Source organism: Siniperca chuatsi, linkage group LG6 (assembly GCF_020085105.1).
Source record: "Siniperca chuatsi isolate FFG_IHB_CAS linkage group LG6, ASM2008510v1, whole genome shotgun sequence".
Classification (NCBI taxonomy): Eukaryota; Metazoa; Chordata; class Actinopteri; order Centrarchiformes; family Sinipercidae; genus Siniperca; species Siniperca chuatsi.
The window spans coordinates 31393027-31418884 of record NC_058047.1 but is presented as its reverse complement, the minus strand read 5'-3'; the positions used below and the strand labels follow the sequence as shown (position 1 = coordinate 31418884).

General features: G+C 40.3%; 1 protein-coding gene across 19 annotated transcripts in view; it reads left to right on the top strand.

The window, feature by feature from the left end:
- ptprfa (protein tyrosine phosphatase receptor type Fa) overlaps positions 1-25858 on the top strand; it is a 437857-nt gene that overhangs the window by 316507 nt on the left and 95492 nt on the right. For 13 of the 19 annotated variants that reach the window (XM_044200720.1, XM_044200710.1, XM_044200712.1 and 10 more), the window contains 5 exons: positions 15743-15860; positions 17126-17707; positions 20734-20843; positions 23646-23902; positions 25383-25464. In XM_044200720.1, the coding sequence (XP_044056655.1) occupies positions 15743-15860; positions 17126-17707; positions 20734-20843; positions 23646-23902; positions 25383-25464 (1149 nt within the window). The remainder of the gene's footprint in view (positions 1-15742; positions 15861-17125; positions 17708-20733; positions 20844-23645; positions 23903-25382; positions 25465-25858) is intronic. The other 6 variants (XM_044200718.1, XM_044200709.1, XM_044200719.1 and 3 more) reach the window with 1 other exon arrangement.

The window sequence follows — 25858 nt, the reverse complement described above, 5'->3', positions numbered from 1 at the left end:
GTGGGTTCAAGGCAGTAAATTAATCAATTAGTCACTGATGTTGGTGCCTGCCTTTTAAAAATCTACGCTTACCGGTAGTGATATGTAGCCATGCAGATAGTTTTGGTTTTATCTGGCCAGGTTTTGAAATATCTGTCTCTGAGACTTCTGCCTCCAAACCAATACAAATGAGGCAAATTGATTTAAGTTTGTGATGTTTACAACGGTGAAAAATGAATGTACTAAATGCACCAGCAGAAACAATGTTCTGGTTGCTATTTACTGTATAATCCACAGATCTCACTGTCAAGAGTTTCAGAAGGACTTTTCTTCAGTAAAACATAGTTCCAATGAAAACTGTTGACAGGTCAGTGGATTATCCTGAGTAAACAAGGTATTGTTTGTGGAAAGATGTAATGTTTAAAAAAACATTTTCAATGTTTATAGCCCCACAAACTAAATTCCATGCCCCGCCCACTCTTCCATTGTACTGGGGTGGCAGCAGAAATCTCAGAGACAGATATCTCAAACTCAAAACAAATCAATGAACAATTTAAACCACAACTATGTGAATGGCTTGATATCACTAGAGGCAAGTGAAAATGTATGTTTGTCTTTTTTTTCTTTTTTAGGTCATATTGTACCCTCTAATAACAGAATGGGTGCCAGTTAAAGATAAAAAATATATAATGGTGGTATCTATTAAGTTCCCAAATTGTTACCCCCTCATTCTCTAACTTCACATCTTGTCCCCTTGTACCTACATGTATGTAACAATACGTACTGTACTGTTACACCGCATCACACTGTAAATTGGGAAGAATTATGCTGTACATTGCAGGCCGTAATCTAAAGAGTTAGGCTTTTTCTGTAATTTGTGTGAACCAGCACAACAGAATCCTACTTGTGGTGGTGTAAAGACACAGTTTACTCCATGGTCCAACACATTTTGTTATGCTTTAGAATGTTATGAAACTAAGGGCTGAGTGTAGAGTGCTATTTTTGATGAGTGTAAATTACTGGCATTTTGCACAATGATGTTTTTTTGTGTGTCAGGTCAAACTACTGTATATGCTTCTATCTGTCATTTGCTATTTCAGTCAAACCATTCATAGAAATGACTGAAATAACTAGGATCTAATGACCCTCTGACTCTGATCCTATCTGGCAGAGAAGAAACATGTACAGTACATACATTGTTTACCAGCTACAGTGGTCCTGAGTCAGACTTTTTCCTTTTGTTCTTTGTTGAAAGCGTACATTATGTCATAGGCTTACTGTTTTAACCAGGTAGAGTCTCCCTCTAGACCAATGGGAAACTTTGATAGGCAGTATAGCAGTGAGGCCAGTCATCATGAGCTTAGAGGAATCCATCATAATGTTCAAGTTCACTGACAGAGCCAGTGATTCATCAAGGCATATGGCTCAGTAATGCACCAGTTACTATATGAAAGATTGATGGTTACTCAACAATGAGGCCACTTTTAGTCTCCCCGCTGCTTTATCTTTTTTTGATTTAGAGCATGAGCTGCACTTTGGCCAGGGAATGGAGCTGATTTTCACCTCACTGTTAGCAGCTTACATTGTTTATGATAATGGCGTTTGTTTATTTCTTCCATGAAGATGAGGAAGCAAAGCCCTTTGTCTTTATTTCTGATTAGTCAGCAAGGTCGTGGAGCATAATACAAATGCCCTGTGCCTCCGAATCACTGCTGTTTAAGCAGTCGCTCATGTGTTGGGAGTTAAACAGGCTGACTAATGTGTTTTGGCCTTCATTAGTAAAGCAACACTTTATTAACAACAAGGGTTCCTTAAAGTTAGTAGTAATTGTTATTTAAGCCAATCACAATGCATAACAATGCATAGTTGTTCCACACAGACCTTTGTGGTGTCAGACATTTAATGGTGCTGTAAACCTTTTTATTAAGAACCATTTTAGCATGTTTCTCTACAGCTTGGTGCCGAAATTGGTCTACATAGAAAGTTCACTAGCCAAATTTCTATGGTGTCACAGTTCAGGAGGGGTGGATTAAGTGAGTGATATTTAAGTTTCAAGAACTTTACAATTTTACACTTATTCTGCTGATAGCTTGATATGAAGATTACAGCTGGTTAAGTTTAGTGGTTCCGTGCTCTGGGGATTCATAATAGGCATGTTCTTTATTACCATTCTTCACAATGACCACAGTTTCATTGCAAATCAAGCACATTGGTCTCATACCTCTCTTGGGTAGAATGAACACATTTCTCAGTTTTCATGGCCAACTTTCTTTTGTTTGCATCAGCTAGTTTTGAACATGTCAGTCACTTTTTCAACCTAAATTCTTAGCTCCAACAACCAGCTTACTAAGTGCAACGACTAGTACCTGAAAGCAGTGTTGTGCAAGTACACACATCACAAAAGATAGTTCAAAGTTCTGTTCACACAGATTAAAATGAAATAGTTTACATTCATAGTTCACAATTTTGAATTTTGAACTAGTTCATGTTCATTACAGGTGCAGTAAAACACAGTGCGTGAACGTCGTTAACTCTCGTGGGACTTAACCACGCTCACATTCACATTAATTAGTTGCAAACGGATACGTTTAGTTCACCAAAAACATGGGCGTGTTCAATAAATGGCGCCCTTTTAGCACGTTCATGCACAACACTGGCTGAAAGTATGTAAAGGGTCAGGGTCATGTTGTATTAACATTTGGTCACAGATTTATGTCCTGATTAATTTATATTTTAGTCTTTTATTATTATTATTAGCCTTTATTTGATAGTGCAGCTGAAGATAGACAGGAAAGGGGATGACATGCAGCAAAGGGCCACGGGCTGGATTCGAACCCACTGCGGTAAGGACTCAGCCTTGGTACATGGCTATAACAGGTGAGCTACTGGGGAACCCCTACATTTCAGTCTTGACTGGAGTCCGACTATTGAGTATGTATAAACACTTCTCAAAGTATTTTTTATTGTTGTATATAGACCCTTGTAAACCCTTAGCATAAAAAAGATTCCACCACTTCTTTTAAGAGTTATAACTGAATCAAACCAGAACACACAGATATCATACACATACTGCTGGCACAATTTACTCTTTCCAGTGATCACTGTTGATGTTTATCATTGATGTCCAGAAATCACATAAAGCATGAATCATCAAATACATTTTTTTCCTTCAGTAACAAAACAATTCCAGCTAAGTGCTGTGGTGACAGTGTAAACAGAAACTGCTAGAAGCTAATGCAGCATGACTGTCTATGGTGCAGATTCAGCAAAATGTAACCAAAACATAAAGGCCTTGTGTAGCCCACAGCTAACTCCATGGCAACATTATACTTCCTGTTTACAGAGCATGAAGAGAGACATACTGCTAAAAACTCTTAACATATTCACCCCAAATGGGAATGAATAAAAGAAAAACAATTGGAGTGAAAAATCCAAGAATCTAAGCTTTATTGGTTTTGCTCTATCAATACATTTTTGACAGAACTAAGGCTCAAAATGTCCTATCAGCGTTGTTCTTATATCCCTGGAACACCAACATTTCAATTTATATACGGATATTTGTTGTGTATTGAAAACATGTTGACATAAGGACAAAAAACTAATATTTCAAATTGTGTCAAACATTTTTCATTAAAAAAAACTGTCCTAAAACATGTGTAGTACCGTCGTCGGCATGGCAGTGTCGGAAGACCATAGATTTCCTGTGCCTGGGAGTTAGGTTTTAGCATACCGTCTGCTGTGGCTGTCCAATCCGTGAGAGGCAGACTTTCAATTCAATTCAATTCAATTCAATTTTATTTATATAGCGCTAATTCATAACAGAAGTTATCTCATTGCACTTTTCCTATAGAGCAGGTCTAGACCGTACTCTTTATAATATTATTTATAGAGACCCAACAAATCCCACCATGAGCAAACATTTGGCGACAGTGGCAAGGAAAAACTTCCTTTAAGCGCAGAAACCTTGGACAGAACCAGACCCAGTGGTGGGCGGCCATCCACCGCTGCCGTGTTAGGTTTTGAGAGAGAGAGCGAGAGAGAGCGAGAGAGAGAGGGTTTTGGGGGAGAGGGGGTGGGGGAGAGGGAGGCACAATGCAAAGAACACGTTGAATTATTTTTTAGTAATTATAGTGTTAATATTAATATTAATAAATTAGTAATAATAGGAATGACAGCTATAGGAAAAATAATGTCAGTATTAGTAACAGAGCCAATAACAACAACTGTAGTTACAGTTGTTGAGCAGGAACACGGGGGCAGCAAGTGGTCCACAACCACAGATCCAGACTCTGCAGCTCCGGAGGTAGAAATACCTGCTGAAAGCGACAGAAGGAGAGAGGAGAGATACGAGAAAGCACAAAACTACGGGAGAGAGAAGATGTCAAGTTAGTAACATGCAGTAATGGGATAAAAATGCATACAGATGGAGAGGAGGAGAGAGAAGAGAGGTGCATCATGGGAAGTCTCCCGGCAGTCTAGGTCTATAGCAGCATAACTAAGGGATGGTTCACGGCTCACCAAAGCCAGCTCTAACTATAAGCTTTATCAAAGAGGAAAGTCTTAAGCCTACTCTTAAATGTGGAGATGGTGTCTGCCTCCCGAACCCAAACTGGGACCTGATTCCACAGGAGAGGATCTTGATAACTGAAGGATCTGGCTCCCGGTCTACTTTTGGAGACTCTAGAAACCACAAGTAACCCTGCACCCTGGGAGCGCAGTGTTCTAGTCGGATAACATGGTATTATGAGATCTTGGCCACAGATGTTACATGTGTAGGCCAGGACCGATGATGTTGATGATGTAGTAGTGTCCTGTCGTTGTTGCTTCTGCTTCGGTAACTGCTGACCTCCCATGTTGTGCCTCCACTGCACAGTGAAGCTGGATTTTCCTCTTCAGGGCACAAGAAGCCTGGTCGCAGTGTATGGAGCTCCTCTCTCAGCCTCCCTGGCGTGATCCAAAGGAACAGTGAACCAATACATTTGGTGTCAGCTCGACTACAGGAGTTTCCAGAACACTGCTTCAAAACATTGAACTGGTTAACGGAGTCCAAGCCATGTTTTCTGTCAGGACTTGCTCCCTTAGCCTTAAACGTTCCAGAGGATACCCACAAGGCAGCAGGGGCTATCTGACCCATAGGTGGGCAGTGGTTGGTGGATGCAAGGGTGTATCCACTCACTGGTGGGCCTGCGCAACATGCCTCTGGGGAACACTGCTGCTCCAAGATCCCCATAAAGTTTAGCCCGAGATCACGTGATACCCAGTTACTATGTGTTGCCGTGGGGAGGCACTGCAGGAGTCTTGGTGGTGGAGAGGCTATGTTCTGGCAGGTGCAGGCTTACGCACTCGGCTCCCCTCTTCACTCCTCAAAATTGAAGAGCTAGCCAGTGCAGGTACACAAAGCAGGTCGCTGAAAGTAGAAGTGCAGGCTACTGCAAAGCTACTGTTCTAGGCAAATGCACTCTTCGCATCACATACGCCCTGTGTTTTTCAGCACCAACACATAAAGTACCAATCACATGCCAATTGATGGTATTTCTGTGTAGGCTCATGCAGAAAATTACAATATATGGCATGCCTAGCTAAGACATAATAATGACATAATAATACACTTTATTTATATAGCACTTTTCTTAACAAGGTTACAAAGTGCTTTACAGATTACAAAAACAACAACAACAACAAAAAACAGTAGATACAAACAAAGACAAAATAAAAACAAAAGGATCATAAAACAGGGGTGCACGGTGGCAGAGCGGCTACAGCTCCTGCCTCCCAATAAGGAGATCGTGGGTTCGTGGGTTCGATTCCCGGACCGGACCAACATCACACAATCTCTCTGGGTGGAGTCTGCATGTCCTCCCCGTGTTACCGTGGGTTCTCTCCGGGTTCTCCGGCTTCCTCCCACCGTCCAAAGACATGCATGTGTAGGTTAATTGATAACTCTAAATTGCCCGTATTGAATGAATGTGTGAGTGAATGGTTGTCTGTCCTTGTCTGTGTCTGTGTTCGCCCCTGCGCGACGAGTTGGCCACTGTCCAGGGTGTGCCCTGCCTAAGGCCCGAAGTCACTGGGATAGGCTCCAGTCACCCGCGACCCCTAACGGGGACCAAGCGGTAGAAAATGGATGGATGGATGGAGGATCATAAAACACAGGAGGATAAAATACAGTTTTAAACTGTGCACTCAGTAGAGTGCATATCTCTGCCAGGCCTAGTATCACCAAATGGCATATGAATAACATGCCAATGTCTTAAGTCATTTTGCATGTTATCACTACTCCCTTTTTGCTTTTCACGCAAAAAGTCCACATAGGGGTGGATGGATATGTCAAACTAACACAAGATATTCACCCAGGAGGCCGCTGTTCATGTCCCATGTGACACCAAAAGTCAGTGCTGACTTATTTTAACTTTCATACGTAAGTTAACTTACATAACGTATTTAACTTCACTTACCTACATATGTAACTTAACTGATGTAACTAACATACTTACCTACCGGCCACAAGAGGAGTGAGCAGTCAATGGCGGTATAAAACAGCAGTCAACAAAATAGGTTTTTAAAAAATTGTGAATCACCGCAACCACAAGAGGTGCTTGAGCATAGTCATAAATGTGCACAAAAGATATTGGGCTGATGGGTCCAGTAGTTTGCAAGATTACCTGCAGACAGATAAAGATAAAAATGTATCTTCCTCCCGTTCTTCATCTCTCTCTCTACCTACCTGTGTCTTTCTTTATTCATCTCTGTCTGTCTCTCTTTCTGATCTGAGCACAACCTCAGGAAGAGCTATGACGTCTAAAGTTGAAGTGTCTAAAGATGAGAAACAGAAAATATGATTTTATTCTCTGCCACAGAATACTGAGTATGAATAGATCTCAGTCAGTGACACAAGACATACAGGGCAAATAACAATGCAGCAGTAATTAAAGGACATTCGTCTTTCTTTCTCTCTATTGAGATAGTATCATAGTTTCAGTTTTTACTCATTAGATTCATGCTGACTGTATCATACAGATGGAATAACAATCCCATTTTACATGAAAATGGTTTATTAAATATTACATTTTTAAATTAAATATTAGTAATGGCATTAGAAACATACATATTCATAGACATGTGAAGGCAACAGGCAATTTTTAGATAACACAAAAAAATAAATTAAATTAACCGAAATACATTGTAAAAATAATAAAAAACCTATTGCTGTAATTTATCAAGGTCAACTCCCTTTATAGGACTATTATTCTTATTGTAAATAAATCCCATGTGCAGACCAAAAGCAACAATGAATTGATCATGTTTTTATCTAATGCCTGATATACTGTATTTTATTCCTAAGTGCCATAGAGCTATTGTTGTCCAAAAACACATCGGTGAGCCACACTGTTGCACTGGGTGACATGTTCCTTCATTACCATGAACACACACACTGTAGTTTGTGTGTTTTACTCAAACCCAAGTACATCATGCTGCTACCCAAATACTCACTAGAGCATGTATATTAATCCACCACTGAAAATAGTCCCAAACAAATGTACTATTTCCTCTTGTTTGCTAAAAACTACACTGATCAGTTGTTTTAGTAAATTACTGAATTACTTTTTGGAAATGAAACTATATATTTGTGAGCCATTTTTTTGGAGATTTACATCTTCAGTAGATCCAGTGGGCATGAGCTGAGAGCCACAGACAGAGTAGGGAAGTCAGACAGAGATGGACTAACACAGTGTTGGTTTTGGTCTTTTCATGAAATTTGTTGACAATAAGTAAAGTCTGATATTGAAATGACCTGCTGCAATAGTTTAAGACAAATATCAGTGTTGTGGCATTGGAACTGTCACCAATGACCAATGACAATGTCACATGATGCCACTGTTTCAGCATCTCTTAGCCCATTTACTGTGAGTTACATTTACTTTTTCTTACTGCTGATTATATAGTACTGTAGTAGCAATGTATGTATGTAGCGTTGCAGATTTTTGAATTGTCTGAAGCAGCCACTGGCTTTCATTCATTTTACTACAGGAAAAATTAATTTGCAGGGAGTTTTTGGCCATGCCATATAACTTTAACAACTATACACATAGACACGATCACCCAGCTCAAAGAACTTCAAGTCTTTTTCCAGGTGGGATTCTTTTACTTCATTCTAGCTTCATATCAGAACCCAAACCATACAGGATGTTAGATTAGAGCTGAGAGGGGAGAGATGATGAGAGTAGACAGCTCCTCAGAAAACAAGGAAAGGAAGGTCCCATTGAAACTCCTAACTGTTTTGGGTTTTTTTACTCAGTGTGCTGGGCTTGTGGATTTTGGTGGTGTGAAGGGCTGTTAGTGTGTGTGTGTGTGTGTGTGTATTTTATTGCCTTTGATGTGTGTCTGTGTGTGTGTGTGTGTGTGTGTGTGCGTATGTTGGTATGTGTTGGTGTGTGTCTTGACTGCCACCTCGGATCACAGCCTCCCAGTCTGTGAGTAGCTGCAGCTGTAAACACTCTTTTTATTTGAAGTAAAGTTAGGGTTGTGGTTTTACTGTCTGTTTGTGTAGGCCCAGGGATGAATATCTGCCATGGTATTACAGAACACACACACACACTCATATACACACACAGAGGTATCCCAGACTCTGCAGCAGTAATTATCAAACAAGTGTTCAGCCTCTAGTTCAGTGTCTCCTGCTGCCTCCTCTCTCACTTTACTTGAATCCCTGCGATCACATTCTTATTTCATTACAGGTGGAGTCTGTGTAATGCAGAGGTTCCTTTCAATACAGGCTGAGACTACTTTTTGATTCTACTTGAGTCCAGCTCCTGTTGGTTTATTCTACAATTAAAATCCACAGAGATTAGCAGTGTTTACAGCTATTGTTTGCGAGCTTGCATCTACTGTGCTGAGCATGAAAAGTACAGTATCTTTATTCCTTTTCTCCATACACCATCTCAACGTAACATCTCAGAGTTCCAGACAGTCAGAGCTTATCTATGGTTCAAGGTGACAGGTTATTGATGAAGGATTACCTGAGTCATCAATTATATGTTTGTTATTGTTGTATTTGTGCACTTTGATGGATATTTTCTGGGGGGTTATTTGTATTGATGTAATTTAGGTTTTAAAGATGTAGATTTAGTGTGTGTCTTGGTTTTAACATCTTGGGACCATGATAGGAATATGTGTTCGCACTTTAACATGTTATCCATTAAATTCAATGAACTCATTTCCACCTGCTACATGTGATATGTATCTGGATATTTTATCTGGATCAGGAAAAACACATGGAAATGCAAGTGGAAATGCATGCACAACACATTGCAATAATCTGATTTGCATCATCAGCCTCTAGAGTCCAGTGGGAAACTCAAAGGGTCACTACAACATGCAAGACAAAGGTCATGTGACGGATGGAGGTAGCCGAGCTAGCACTGTGGTAGCAAGCTTCTCCACTGATTACCTTCTTACTGGGAATCCACATCAAAAGCGAGACATGAATGACACGTAGCCACTGCTGGCTCTTTGAGGAGTATACAGGAGGAAAACAGCATTGTTCTCAGCAGTATCCCACATTGTTTCCACTGACCTGAGACACATCATGTGTGTTGATAAATCTGTCAGTTCTGCCTGCATAGTTTGGTAATTGAGATCTAATCACATTGTGGGCAGAATCTTTATTTGTTTTTTTATCTTTTTTTATTATCAATCATTATTTCGTATTCCATTTCCCTCACTTTCTTCCCACTTTTCTCTCTTTTAACAAACACTTAAACAACATACAGTGGTGTGAAAAAGTGTTTGCCCCCTTCCTGATATTTTATTTTTTTGCATGTTTGTCACACTTAAATGTTTCAGATCATCAAACAAATTTAAATATTAGTCAAAGATAACACAAGTAAACACAAAATGCAGTTTTTAAATGAAGGTTGTTATTATTAATGGGAAAACGAAATCCAAACCTACATGGCCCCCTAAACCTAATAACTGGTTGGGCCACCCTTAGCAGCAACAACTGCAATCAAGCGTTTGCAATAACTTGCAATGAGTCTTTTACAGCGCTGTGGAGGAATTTTGGCCCATTCATCTTGGTAGAATTGTTGTAATTCAGCCACATTGGAGGGTTTTCAAGTATGAACTGCCTTTTTAAGGTCATGCCACAGCATCTCAATAGGATTCAGGTCAGGACTTTGACTAGGCCACTCCAAAGTCTTCAACTTTTCAAGGGACTTTCCGGTTGGTAGCAGTATACGAACAGAGAAGCTAAAGGAGCTGACAACAGAGTGGTTACTATAGTACTATACCAATTAGTACTGTTACAGAGATCTTTACCTAAAATAAAACGTTACTGTGTAATTCCCAACATGAAGGACTAAAGGTGCTTTCTGACAGTGAGTGGTTACTGCTGCATCTGCAGCCCAGCAACATCAGTGTTCTACATTTGAACTGGGTGGCAGCAGTGCACAACTTTCCCTCAGCAGAAACCAGCTACCTACTAATGTATAATAATGTAGCCTACCATACACTACAGGTTGGTGCTATCTACCGACTCTATTCTCACCAAGTAGCCAAATAGACTGGGTCGTAGCTTAAAATAGAGAAAGTAGTTAGCAATATGACACAATTAACATAAACATTTGATATCTAACTATTAACTACTAACAATGATTGCCATTGTCACACAACGATGTTGGATCCTTTATTTATTTATGTATTTTGTTGGCCTAAAACAAGTCATATTTAAACATATTGAGTGTAAAAATACTTAAATCAGCCTAAAACCAAAACCTCCCAATTCCCATAGAAATAAAAAATCCCAACGTGATGATCTCAATGTCCTATGGCCCTGTGTATGGAGTTTGCATGTTCTCCCTGTGCATGTGTGGGTTTTCTCCAATTGCTGCTGTTTCTTCCCACAATCCAAAAACGTGCAGGTTAATTGGCAACTCTACTTTGCCTGTAAGTAGAGTTGGGAGGTGGAGGACAGCAGCATTTTATGCTTGACACACAGGAAGTCACTGCCGTTTGATTGGCTCCTGTTAAACCAGACTTTCCCCTCACAGGAGTGATGTTTCCTGTCTTAATGTAAAATGTTTCATCTGTTCAGTCATTGGGAATTCATCCCCACAGACTCCTGCTTGCTGTGCATTTGAAAAATACAGATGAAAGCCCAGTTTTTTCTTCTCTTTTCAAATGCAAGAAAGTCTCTGGCAACAAAAGTAAAAATGAATTCCACCAGATTAAAATAATGAGGCTTTTAGAGGACTTAAATAGCTTCACATGATTCACATTTCTCTCTTATCTTTCACCTTCTTTGCCCTGCTGAGAAAATAGGAAGGAGGGAACTCTTTAAGCTTTGTTTATACTCACGAGACACCATGCCGCAAGCCTCCACAGATGGTGCGCAAGCTACGAGCATGCACAGAGGCGTTGATGCTCAGCGCATTGTTCGTTTCAGTATTCTCCGAAATGCCAGGGGGTGTAGAAACTAAATATTCTGTGAAAGCAAGAAGTCAACAGGCCCTGTCTTACACCCGGCGTAAAGCAACGCACAGTGCAGCGCAAGTGTCATTGCTAGTTTCCGACAGACACAGTTGTCATTTTCACACCCAGTGCCCACGTTGTGTAAGTAGCAAATGTACTTGCGCCCATCTGCACGCCCATGGGTGTGTTGGTCTTAAAATTAGGTGTGGTCAGGCACATTGTTGGCGCACTGCTATCTTGAGGCAGCAGAAAGCAATTGCACCATTGACCAACAAAAACCTGGTCTAAATTTTGACATAAACTCTTGTTTGTTTATAGTGTGTTGCTTGTTTTGTTTTTTTTTTATGTCAAATTGTTAGGTAGTTTGTTTTAACATTTTACTGTTTTGTTTTAAGTCTGTTGTTTGTCTTTTATTTCAAACATTTTAAGCTGCTGTCTTGGTCAGGACTGCCTTCTAAAAGAGATTCTGAATCTCAATGGGAATATTCATAGTAAAATAAAGGTAAAATAAAGTCAATGACACAGTATTTTCTTGGCATGAATCTGGTAGGAAAACTTAGCACTCTGGGCTTGAGTACCACACTCTTACAAACAGACCCCAGACAGTTCGGATTGGCGGTCACACCTCTTCCACCCTAGTGCACAACACAAGAGCCCCCCAGTGCTAAGCCCCCTCCTGTACATAAAGACAACTCTGTTGTGAAGTTTCTGGATGACACCACCATCATCAGCCGGATTACAAACAACGATGAGACTTCATATCGGGAGGAAATCAACAATCTTGCAGAGCGGTGTACAGAGAACAACCTACTGCGCAATATCAGCAAAACCAAGGAGCTGATCGTTGATTTTTGGAAAAAGGAGGCAAAGACACACCTGTCTACATCAGTGGAGCTGAGGTGGAGCAAGTGAACAGTTTTAGGTTCCTGCGAATCAGCATCACAGAGAACCTGACATGGTCCTCTCACATCTCCACCCTGGTCAAGAAAGGGTAGCGGACGCTAACAGACTCAACAAACTGATCTGTAAGGCCAGTGACATTGTGGGGGTGGAGCTGGACTCTCTGTTGGTGGTGTCAGAGAGGAGGATGCTAGCCAAACTACATGCCATCTTGGACAGTGTCTCCCACCCACTCCATGACGTGCTGGTCAAACAAAGGAGCATCTTCAGCAGAATACTCATCCCCCCACAATGCACCACAGAGCGCCACAGGAAGTCATTCCTGCCTGTGGCCATCAAACTCTTTAACTCCTCCCTCTAAGTGTCTATATGACCTTAGTTCGATAAACTGGACATTTGACCATTAACATCACTGCACTATATACTGTATACTATACTTGAAATAATTGTACAATATTCAGTGTTTAATACTTCTGTGCAATATATTTTGTTTTCAGATATTTATTTATTTATTCATCTGTGCAGTATCCACCGTCTCATAATCTTAACTTGACAGTACTCATTATTGCACTATTACTATTACTTATATTATTACATTGTATTATTATACCGTGCATACTTATAAACCTATCAACCTCTAAATCCACTTTTGTACTTACACTTATTTAGCTTTTATACTTTATATCCACTTTGTACTTAATTTATCTTAGCTGTATTATAGTGTATTATATTTTGGTTTGCTTAGTACTTCTATTCCTGTGTGCACTAACGTGATAGTGAACAGCTGTAACAAAAGAGTTTCCCCTCGGGGATCAATAAAGTATTTCTGATTCTGATTCTGATAAGGAAACTTCAGGAGGCAACATTCCCATGCCAAGTTCTTATTAACTTTTACAGAGGAGCAAGAGAAAGCTTCCTGACTGGAAACATCACAAACTGGCCTGGGATGTGCACGGCCCAGGACAGGAGGGCTCTGTAGCAGGTGATTAAAACCGCTCAGAAGATCACCAGTAGCAACCTACCGAGCATCAGTGATATCGATGAGGTGCCTGCGCAGAGCCCAAAGGATACTAAAGGACAGCACCCCCCCAGCCACAGCCTGTTCACCCTGCTGCTGTCTGGCAAGAGATACAGAAGTATCTGCTGTCGTACCACCAGACTACAGAGCAGCTTCTTCCCTCAGGCTGTGAGACTCCTAAATTCATCCTCAGCACTTCACAACTTAAAATAGTTTTTAGCGTAACTTTGTCAAAGTTGACTTTTAGTTTAACTTGGGACACGAATCCCAGTCTCCCGGGTGAAAGTGCTGTGTTTGACCCATCCATCCACCCCGTCCACCTCCCTACGCGGACTTTGATGCTCTTTATACCTCATCTGACTTCCTCCTTTGCTCCCGTCATAATTACTGAGGCCACTAGAGATCGCTACCGAATAATAAATGTAACTGCCTCGTGGCTCCTGATAACGTGGAATTATAGTGCATTACTTTTCGTAGGTATAACTACTAAAAGTGAAGGATTACAGCCTGCACAGGAATGCGCAGTAGTACTCATCCTCCTCAGTTAAATATCAGTACATTTGCTCATATGCAGTCAAATGGAATTGTTGATGGGACAGAAGATTGTGAGACGGCGGAGGCAGAGAGTCCACAGGCCAAGGACTACATACCTGTCCCTCTGCGAAGACAAGTGCTGCTCTAAACTTCGCTTATCCCGCCAGGCTGTAACAGACATCTGTAATCTCCTGTCAGATGATTTGGAGACATGGACGCGGGAAGTAGGGGTGCTGAGGGGGCTGCAGCATCCCCTAAAACCAGGCATTATAAAAAAAACATCAATTGATAAAAAGTGTGATGCAGACTCACAGCAGCGCGCCTAGTTACAAAGTATTCAGAAGTGCATAACCTCGCTGTGACCCCTTGCTGACTATGACATATCTCGTGCTCGACGCAAGATACGTCATGATTTCATTTTTGGAGTGTGCACCCTCGCGGACACTGCATTGAGCATAAACCTAGCTTAAGGCTCCATCTGAATTCTGCTCCGTACATGTCTGCTCTTAAATAAGCAGAAAAAGAACCTTTTAAACATCCTGTGATAGATGTAAAATTGCCAGCCATAAAATTGCTAGTCATAAAATAATAATTACAGCTTTGGTTTTTTTCTTGAACCCCTGGCTGCTTTGGCAGGGCCTTGCTAATTTGCACTGTCATGTCTCAATGGCACAGCAAGCCCTGGGCTGTAGGCAGAGGCACCGGTCTGATGGGGGATAATAGAACCCGCTGGGTGTTCTCTGCTGGAACTATCATCCCCCCTGCACATTCTCACACCTCTGCCACCATTCAGCTGCCATTTTTCTCTCATCACAAGCTGCTTCGCCTCTGCAACTCCTCTCCACTCAGGAGCGGCACTAGAAAGAAATCCTCAGCTATCTGAGATGAGTGGGCCTCTTCTGAGCAATGGACTCAAAAGCTGACAGACTGTACATGTTGCTGTTGAGGAGCATGTATGAACGTATGCTCTCTAATGTGTGTGGGCAGAAATTTTCCTGAGGCGACAGTCATGTTTGATACATGTCTGATGTCTCTTCTTATTGCTGTTTTTGCCTTTGTGTGCTTTCTATGTTCAAGGAGTTTGTTGTCATACGGTACATGTTTGTGTGTGTAAAATGTGAATGAGTAGGGTGAAATTACCAGTTTAATAGATATACCTGTGCAATCTTTTCTAATATATTTCTGACTTAAAGGACAATTCTGGTTCATTACAACTTAGGTCTTACTTTCATAGTTTATCCATCATTCCTATTAGTAATAATAAAGCTAAGCCTGGGACCTAGTTCAGGCAATCCATTGAGTCTGCTAATCTCACATGACTCCAATTGTCCATTGTGTTGTTGTACTTAAGCCATCAGAGCAGAACTGAAAGCTATGCTGTCACTTGTTGCTACTGCTGACACCCCACCATCATCCTGTAGGCTCTGAGTCCACATTCCCCTTGGAGTTATTATCGTCACTCCCCAATCCCTGCTGTGCTGAACTTGGTCTATCTTTGAAGGGAGTGACTAGACCAAGCGAAATTTAAATCAGCTCTTTACATATTCTACATTCACAATACAATCTGTTTCAGATGAGTTGACTGAAATAACATTGTACCTGCCAAATGTCTGACATCTGGGAACATGAAAACGTTGCTAAAAAGAAGTCTGACAGGGCAACAAACACAAGCAATCAGAGAGGTTGTAAACAAACCTCCAGATTAATCAAACTTATTTGAAAGAGAAAATAAAAGCAAATGATAAATACTGTCTATTAGTTAATAATCCATCACACTTTACAGACCCACTTCCTGTTGTACCTTTGATCCTATATTCTTCTCCGTGTCTCTCTACCACACAGGAGGCCATTATAACAGGTCTGCTCCCAGAGACTACCTACTCTGTGACTGTGGCTGCGTATACCACCAAGGGCGATGGAGCTCGCAGCAAAGCCAAGGTGGTCACCACCACAGGAGCAGGTGTGTGCTGTGTGTAGAATTATGTGTTGCATATACCTGCTAGGCAACACATTTTTAAATGAATGTTTTTTCCTCATTATGTAAGTCAATCTTCTCGTTTTTGACAACACCAAAATCACACATTCAGTGGTCAGCTGTGACAAAACAAAGTACATTTTGAAAGAAAGAATAACACATTCCGTCTCTTCAAATGAAAGGTGAATTCATAAGCAATAAAACACAACCTTACTCAATTTAATACCCTCAGGGGTTTTGTTGCTACAGCCTTTCTTTTTATGGCATGGCCATGCTTCTGTTGGCTAATGTTAGCAAACTTCAGATAGAAATAGCTGTATAAGTGATTTTACCAACAACTCCACAACTCAAATTAGTGCTTTCTGATGTGACGCCCCTATCGCCAGGACAATATTGTTTGTCTGTACATTCCAAAATCATAACAAATCACTGTTACCAATAGGATTTGTGTGACCACTCCCTGATCTGCCACCACTATGGTTAAGGTTTGGTTAGATTTAGGCAGAAAACTACTTTCTAAGGGTTACGGAAAGATCACGGTTTGGGTTAAAAACAACAACTTTGTTATGGTAGGGTTATGGTTAAAGGAAAACTGTTTTTTTTTCATTTTCATTATTCCAGCCATTGATTCTATTGATTATGATAACATTGTACTCTACTAATTGTTGCTCAGATCATGGCAACATAGCAAAATAGGTCCAACAGAGCAACAAGCACAAGCAGTCAGACTTATTAGCCAAACCTATTTTGAAGAGGAAATAAAGGTGAATGTAAAAAATTACAACTCAAACTGTCTGTTCTAACCTTCCATTAAAGGTTACAGACCAAAGTCAAGGTTCAACTTTGACTTAACATACTTGCCCCAGTTTTCCTGTGCAGTGAGGAATTGTTTGTGGCATTATGGGTGCGTTCACTTTCTGTTTTACCTCCAAATAAAGTGGTAGCTAATATGGTAAAACTTTGGCCTTCGTTACAACCTGTATTATTGTCTGACTGCTCATGCTTGTTGCCCCATTCGACCAAATTTTAAAGATGTCACCAAGATCTCAGCCATTACTTTGGTGAGTACAATGTATGTAGCCAATATCATAACCTTAATTATGAGATCTTTTAAAAATAGCTTCCATTTTCTCCACCCAACTGAGAAATTACTACAATTAGATGTTTTAAGTATTTCAAGAATTTGGTAATGTAGGAGTTTTCAAGTAATCAAGACATGGGAATGTTGGAGAATGTTTCCTGTCTTTCAGTGCCTGGTAAGCCCACTATGATGATCAGCACCACCATAGGGAACACTGCCCTGATCCAGTGGCAGCCCCCTAAGGAGATGGTGGGAGAGCATGTAGGATACCAGCTGCAGTACAAGAGAGCAGAGGAGGAAGCTTTCATTATCAAAGACTTCAGACAGACAGATGATCATTTCACAGTCACTGGCCTCCACAAGGGAGCCACCTACATCTTCAAACTGTGCGCCAAAAACCGAGCAGGCAACGGAGAGGAGTATGTGAAGGAGATCAGCACTCCTGAAGACATTCCCAGTAGCTACCCCCAGAATCTGAGTGTGGAAGGCCTGACCGCCACCTCCACCAAGCTGGCCTGGGACCCCCCCCCTCTGACCGAGAGGAACGGGAAGATTGTAAAGTACGTGGTGGTGTATCGAGATATCAATAGCCAGCACAACAACACCAATAGTACCACAGAAACACAGATGACCGTCCAAGGTTTGCAACCTGACACAACCTACGACATCAGGGTCCAAGCTTTCACCAACAAAGGGGGAGGACCAATCAGCCCCAGCATTCAAAGCAGAACCATGTCCACCTCCATGTCAGGTGAGATCAGTAATGACCAATGACCAACATGAGCTCCTCTCATCCCCTTTAAAAGCAGCAACAGGTGACACAGGGGAGAGAAGTGGAGGTGTCTGAGAGTGAGAGAAAAAAAAGTTCATCTCCATGAAACACCTGAAGTTCCTAAATCAAAACTACACAACATCCCAAATATTAAATTACATGCCCCAAATATGCTGTTAATGGTAGAATGAACAGGCAGCTGATGTATATTGGTGCTGCAGCTGCTGGAATATTGGCAGTCTTGGTTATAATTGTCAAAATAATTGATAAAGGCAAATCAATACATTTAAACTCCTAGCTCCACCTCCTCTGCATATTTAAAAAAAAGACTAATGCATTTCTTTAAATGAGATTAAACAAGTCCAAATGCCAAATATCAGTCCTTATTTATCCAGCAGGAAAGAAGAAAATTAAATCTTCATATCTTAAAACAAATGAAAAATAGGGTTTGGAGATTTGCTTGTTAGTGTTTAGAAAAACACACAAGGTCAGTCACCATTAAATCCTGGTGTCTTGTCAGAAGATTTAAGGTATCCACGCTACCATAAAGTATTCAGTATTTTGGAGAGGTGTGAGTGTGATCCTCTGCCAACAAGTTGGTTCTGAGCAGAAGGAAACACAAGTGAACATATTCCATTGCAAACTGGACCCCTGCAGAATTCTGCTCCCAAGATAAAAAAAACACAGACCCCCTTTAAAATCAGAGACTGTAGATGAAACACACATATCATTCCTGCTGCTGTGTGATGACTACTGGTGTTTAATCAACCGCATGGAAAAGATCCGACATTCTACAAGTTGTTGTGGGAAACTCACTCACCAAACAGATCAGTATTGATGTTTCTATGGAACTCCAGGTCACTGGATTACACTCATGAGAATGATATTATTGATAAGACTCTTCCTCAGTCACATTTGAAATTGTATTTTGATGCACGTATCAATTTGCAGTAGATATAAAAGAAAATGTGTAGCAATTGGAAAGAGGCCAAACTTAGCATACATGAAAGGTGCCAACTAAAGCCAACAAATTCTGTGTCTGCGATAAGAGTCGGTCTGAGCAGGTTTAAACGCAAATGCAATTTTGTGCCAAAATGAGCACCAAAATTGCTACTGCGCTACCCAATTAGCAGAAACACAGCCTCAGCTGCGCTTCTTCTCCCACCTCCGTACAAACGCAAGTGTTTATTTGGAACCATTAAAACAGATGCAAAAAAACAGCAGGAAAATAGAGCTCATAGTCTTTCCAATGCAAACTTTACAATCAAAAAATAAATAAACCATACGTTTGCATCTTCATTCGTATTTTTGTTATCTTACCATTGTCTAACTACTAACGTAACTACAGTTTCCTCCACTCTTCTTGTGTTTGATATATGCTATGCCAGTGCCTTAACTAGCCCAATCAGGGATACAGTCTCAGATTCTTCCTAAAGAAAAGTTTAGGGAAGCGGCTGCGCAACGCTCTTTATCAGATTGATTGATTGATTTGGATCTCTTTTAGCTCATTGGCTAATCTTCCAGGAGTCCACATAAAAGGTGGGGATGTTAACCAGACGTGCATTTGACAAACTAACCAGTCAGTCCTCATCCTTGAAGACTTTTCTCTTGTAAAACCAAACAGTATGTTTTGGTATCACACAACCACAGCATCACACAAGCACTTCCGTAAGCTTTTCTATAGAAGACATCTGGGACTGTTGCCCACACAGTGGATGAAAAAGTCTCAAATGTGGCTATGGCCAGGCCTGCCTGTGTGTGTTGGACAACTTGGTGCAGTCTGTAGAAATATTGTATTCAAACTTTATAACCTACTATGTGTGGTATGGCACTACTAATGCTAGCTTGTATGGGTCTGTAGTTTCAGCCAACTCAACAAAGTGGTCCATTTCATGTGTCTCATTTTAAACAGTTTAACCAACAGGTGGACAGTTCTTTTTTCTCACAGACCCAGGTTGGTAAAGGAGTGTAAAACAGCTTTTTATGTCCAGTTAGTACTTATTATAAGGCATTTAAAGTTGCATATTTAAGGCTGTTATAATTGGAATGGTATTGGTACTGAACAGTATATCTAAAAATTTCATGTATGAAAAAATTATACCCAGAATTTACATGTTATACAAAGTTCATTTATATTCTGGTTCTTTTTTTTATTATTATATATATATTAATTTGGTGTCTTTATTCCAAACTTGATTAGAGTTTTACAGATTCGGATCAATGCAACAGCAGCATTCTTACTTTCCTAGGCAAAAGATTCAGACATTAAAGGCAACACCAAAGGTGTTTCTTAACAGGACCAACCAGATCAAGTAAAATGCTGTATATTAATCAAGCTCCAGTTATATTTCAAGAAATCAAAATCAATCTTCAAAATTAGATAACGTTATCATCCTCTACCATTTGCTACGTTCCTACTGTAAACATTACTCCACGCCATTCCGTGGCATCCTTAGTTATTTTGTCCCATTACGTTCTCTTCTTATCTTGCACTGGACATTTTTCAGTGTGTGATTGCTAATTAAGGAATGTTCCAACAGAACCGTAGAATGAACAAATAATATATCAACACGCAAAATCTCATTTGTGAGACTGAACCAGAACAATACAGTTGAGGGCCATTAAATCAAACCAATGAGCTGAAAGATGCTAAAACGCTCTGTAGAGCTGAAAGGAACTGCACAGGTGATGATAATTATCTGTGGGTTCATCACTATGAGTGACCCCTTTCATATAGCACATATTTATTCGATCTATTATTTATAAGATATTGATTAGTGCAACTTTAAGTAATTGATATTGGTCAACAAATGATCACAAAAAATAATACCTTGACTATATTGAGACGATACTGTGTCCAAGTAATACAGACTCTCATTTCGATGAATATTAGTGCTTAGTTTTTAAATTGTTTTCTCATTTTATTTAACATTTTAGTTCTTGGTTTTGTGTATCAACTCTTCAGTTATAGCCGCAATTAAATTAACTACCTAATAATCATCTAGACCTTCCCTCAGTGTTCACCAAGAACTTTGGTGTGAAGGCTGTGATGAAAACCTCTGTCCTGCTGACCTGGGAAGTGCCAGAAACCTACAAATCTCAAGTGCCTCTCAAGGTAAGATCAGCCCACGCTTCCACCCAGACAGCAGCTGCAGCACTGAAACAGACATTACAGCCATTGAATCTAACAAATAAAATAGGTGTCTTACTTTTAATCTAGGACCAAGTAGTCAATGTTTGTGAATATCAATAAATATGGTTAGGCAGTAGAGGCCAAAGAACAAGGGGCCTGTCTGTCTTGTCACTCAGCCTTTGGCACTGTGTAGCTCTGATGATAAGCTAAAGTGCAAAAACAAAAGTTTGTGACCATGGATCAGCAACAAAAAAATAGTAAGCAAGTAAATCATGCTTTATTTATATAGCTCCTTGTAACATAAAGAGTTGTAGAGTGCTTCACAAAATCAAAAGCAGAGAACACAGGTTGCAGCAAAGTCCCAATGTTTCACAGCACTGTAAAACAGATACAATAATACAACTAAGACGGTGTAGTCCTCATTCGTCCAGGAGTGTTCTATCGTAGAAAAGGTTTCAGTCGTAGTCATCTGGACACTGTTTTCAGAATCAAGACGTTTCGGCTCCCATCCGGAAGTCATTCTCAATTGTGAAAAAATTGGACGGGAACTGGAAATTTAAACTACTCTGAGTTACATAAGCCCTGCCCTCAGGAAGGAATCTGCCTGAGTATCTGTAAATAGCTAGTTTCACCTGAAACTGACCTAATAGTTACAAGATGGCCCAGTAATCAGGCCTATTGTTCTCTGGCTGCATCTACTTCATCACTGCTAAGTGCCTGATTAGCATGTGATAGGCGTGACCAAGGTGATAATACACTCTGATAGGTTATCCTACTTGGGCTATCAACAAAGTTAAAAGAGCCAAAAAACAGGACAAAAGTGTAACTGAACCAAGAAGGAACGGTGTCTCCATTCCTTATGTGTCTGGACTGTCTGAAAACTACAAAGGATCTTTAGACAGCACGATGTTCCTGTCTTCTTTAAACCAGGCAACACTTTAAGACAGAAACTCGTTCACCCTAAGGACAGGTTACCCACACAGAAACAGAGCAATGTTGTCTACTCCATTCAGTGCAGTGAGGAAAACTGCAAAGAACGGTACATAGGCGAAACCAAACAGCCACTTCACAAAAGACTTTATCAGCACAGACGACACGCTAACTCAGGATTACAGAGCGCGCGTGCATTTGCATTTAAAAGCTACAAACCACACATTTGAAGACAGCGAGGTGAAGATTCTTAGTAGAGAGAAGAGTTGGTTTGAACGGGCGTCAAGGAAGCCATTTTTGTGAAGAAAGAGAACAACCTTTTCTACATACTAACTGAATTGTAGCTACAAATAACAATGTTACCATATAGTGCACAAATAAATACTAATGAAAGAGAGGTGATTTATTTGGTCTCTTTCAGGAAGGCAGTTCAAGCCAAGTAGTCAAACTGCAAAGTCACAGCCATCTTTATTGAAGGAATGCTTGGAATGTTTTTTTAAAGAGTACAAGAGAAATCCCACAGGGATCAGTGCTAGGATCAATACTCTTTAGTCTATACATAAACGATCTTCCTGAATCATGTCCTGGGGCTAGTCTCCAGATGTATGTGGATGATACAGTCATATACGCTTAAGGAAAAACAGCTATTGCAGTTACAGACCAATTGTCAAAGCACCTGGAAGCAATAGCCTGGCTTGAAAACTCGTGTTTGACACTTAATGTCAAAAAAACAGCGTCCATATGTTTTTCCTCCGGAAGACGGCCGACACCAGCTGAACTAGATGTTAAGATCAAACAAGTTTCTGAGGTCAAATATCTCGGTCTAATGTCGGACCCTAACTTGAAATTTGACAAACTTGATAAAAAAAAATAGGTGGGGGTGTAGGTATGTATTTGTATATATATATATATATATATGTATATGAGTATGCTGGCAAGTCGTACTGCTGTTAACAAAATTTAGCACATAGTTTAGCTTTGTTGTCTGTTAACATGTTTTATGTTGTTTTAAAGGCCCTTCTGGGGACGGGCATTGGAAATTAGCAGTAGCTTTAAATGCTGTGATACATTGCATTACATAATTGTTATGCAATTCTCTATGTAGACTGTATCTGTCCCTATCAAATAAACATTAAATTAAATAAATAAATGAAATGAAAGTGTTAATCAGTGAGCTTTAGAGGTGCTGGTTGGTGTATTATTTCACGTTACCCAAGCCAGGCTAGCTGTCTCCTCATGTTTACAGTGTTTATGCTAAGTTAAGCTAATCTGCTGTTGACTCTAGCTTCAAATTTAGAGTACAGATATGAGAGTGGTATCAATTTTATCGGCTAACTCTTGACGAGAAAGGAAATAAGTTGCCACAATGCTGAACTATTCCTATAAGGTCAGAGGTTAATAAGTCAGTGATGAAACAATAGTCCAAGGAAGAGAGGGGGGAAATCATTAATGTATCACTTTATGCTGATGATAGCAACTTTCATAATACATGTGGCAACTTTCATAATACATGTTTCCAAGGCATAATATTTAAATGTTATCAAATTTTATTACTTAATCCAGAATTAAATTTTTATCAAGGTAATTTAGACAAAGGACACAAAGGAGAAAGGTCTGTACACTGTTAGGCTCCAAATAAATACTGCCCTGCAGTTACATATTTTTTTGTCTTGCACCGGAATATTTTTGCCTGGATGTGCGCACTCTTGGTCCCTCTTCTGAATTTAAACTTTTTTCTTACATTTTCTTATAATCAGTTCCAAGTCTTTTTATAGTCAACCAGTGTAGAAAAGATCATGTAATCAATTAAACTGCATCAGTGTTAGTAACACTGAAACGTCATCCTGGCTTCAGATCCTGTACAACCAGCAGAGTGTGGAGGTTCAAGGCAACCTGAAGAGGAAGTTGATCACACAGCTGCAGCCAGATACTGATTATTCCTTTGTGCTAATGAGCCGGGGGAACAGTGCCGGTGGCCTCCAGCAGCAGGTTTCCATCCGAACAGCTCCAGACTTGCTGAAGATGAAACCAGCTCGATACCAACACGATGTGGAGGAGGGTGGTAAAGTGACCATCAGTCTGCCCAGGGTCCCTGCTGGAGCCCCCGTCAGGTCTGTGCTGTTTGTTTGTCTGAGGTACAAGGATATTTATTTATTATTTTACAACACAAGGTTGTATAATGAAATGGAAGTTTGTAGTCCGGGATGTTGATGGAGCAGGTCTGTTTGAGTATGTTTACTTTTGATACTTTAAAGGAGCTCTAAGTGACATTCACTGCCACTAAATGTCGCAATAGAGCACCAGCATCTCAGACCAAAACAAACAGACATTATAGCCCACCAGTAATTTTACTTCGCAGATCGTTGTAAAGCACACTTCATTCAAACTGGACAGAAACAAAATAAAACTTACCAAAACCGTTCTTCTTTAGTCTTTCCACTTCTAACATTCCAACAATTACCAACGCTGGTTTGGTCGAAATAAACCCTAAATTCACCGATATATTCTGGCTCTATGCCTCAACCGGCAGCCATGAAACGGGCCGCTATTACTGCAACGTAATCCTTGGGGACAAATGCGCACATTAAAGTAGCCAACGTCCACTAAAAATGCAACGTGACAACACTATGGAAAGGATCCCTGTAGAGATAGACCTTTTTGTTAAACAGTAAGATCCTTTTTGTTTAACCAGAAACAGTCGTTATATCGCTCTTGCTCACCACCAGACTCCCTTGAAACAGTTGTGACCTCAGAGTGTGCTGCTACATTATTTGTCCCATGCTATTTTCTCCAGCACACATTCAGTGTATGAGCAGTTTGAAGACCTTAAAAAGCCTCACCGCTCAGCAGCCCTGTGAGGTCAAGTCAAGTGGAGACACACAAAGATGCACACAGACAATGTTTTTTTGCGTTAAATCAATAGCTCATACACAAGCTTGTCCGCAGAGGGGCATATCAACAGCTATTACAAGCCAGGTTTATTTATACTTCTTGTTGTGTTCTAGCCAGTTCATAACCAGCCAATTATCAGCTGCAGCAGAGTTCTTTTTTGTCAGAGTAGTTTCCAGAGCAAACAAAACATTCAGTCCCACAAACCAACAATAACCACATGGCCAAATTAACAATAACCCCACTGCCGCTCCTGAGCTCTCTCCTGATACCAGAAAGCAATTTATTTAAGAGTTGAGCTTTAAAACCACAACTGATCAGCCAAGAGAATCCCAATGCAAAGGCTGCAATTCAGTAGGTTATTTTTTATTTTACCCAGCTCGGTCAAGAAGACAGGCATCATGAATTACTTGGATTTAATTGTGTTTCAAGTGTCAAGTGTTTTTCTGAGAAACCACAAGTAAGCTGTAATAAGACAAGTGGGGCTGATGGAGAAAGAAAAAAACTAATACCATCTCTATATGAATGCCTGGCCCAGACCTTTTCATCATTCCCCGCCGAACAGTGCCTAAGACACTTTGTCAAAAATTAGCAATAGATGACAAACAGCATATAACTCACATTAAAGCTCTTGTGTGTTTTTGTGTGTATGTATACACAACATCTATGTGTAATGCAGTTGTGTTTCTGTGTTTGATACAGATGGTACTACATAGTGGTTGTCCCTGTCACTCCAGCTTCTCTGAGAAGATGGGAGAACCCTGAAAACATGGACGTACATGAGGTGAGTGGTCATGTACTTGTATTAGTCATGTAAAGATGACAAAGTCTGTTCACACAGTCACTTTTTAAGAACTCACCACCCATTTAGGGAGGTGAGTCCCTAAAAGCTGCTTCCAAAAAGGTAAACCACTCCATTTTCAGGTTAAGACTTGGTTTTTGGTTAAGGGGGTTAGGGTTAAGTCATGTAGTGGTTATGGTTAAAGGTACCTTTTTCTTCCAAACAAACTCAGGTTTAAATTTAGTGCTTATCACCAAAACACACTGGAACCTCATGCAAGAACCATTTGTACAATCAGTACATATTTGAATCTTCTTGCATGGATCTCATTGTGTGTATCCTTGAGGCCTAATTGAAAGTATTGAATGCATTTTCTTTCTTAAAAGACATTTGCAAA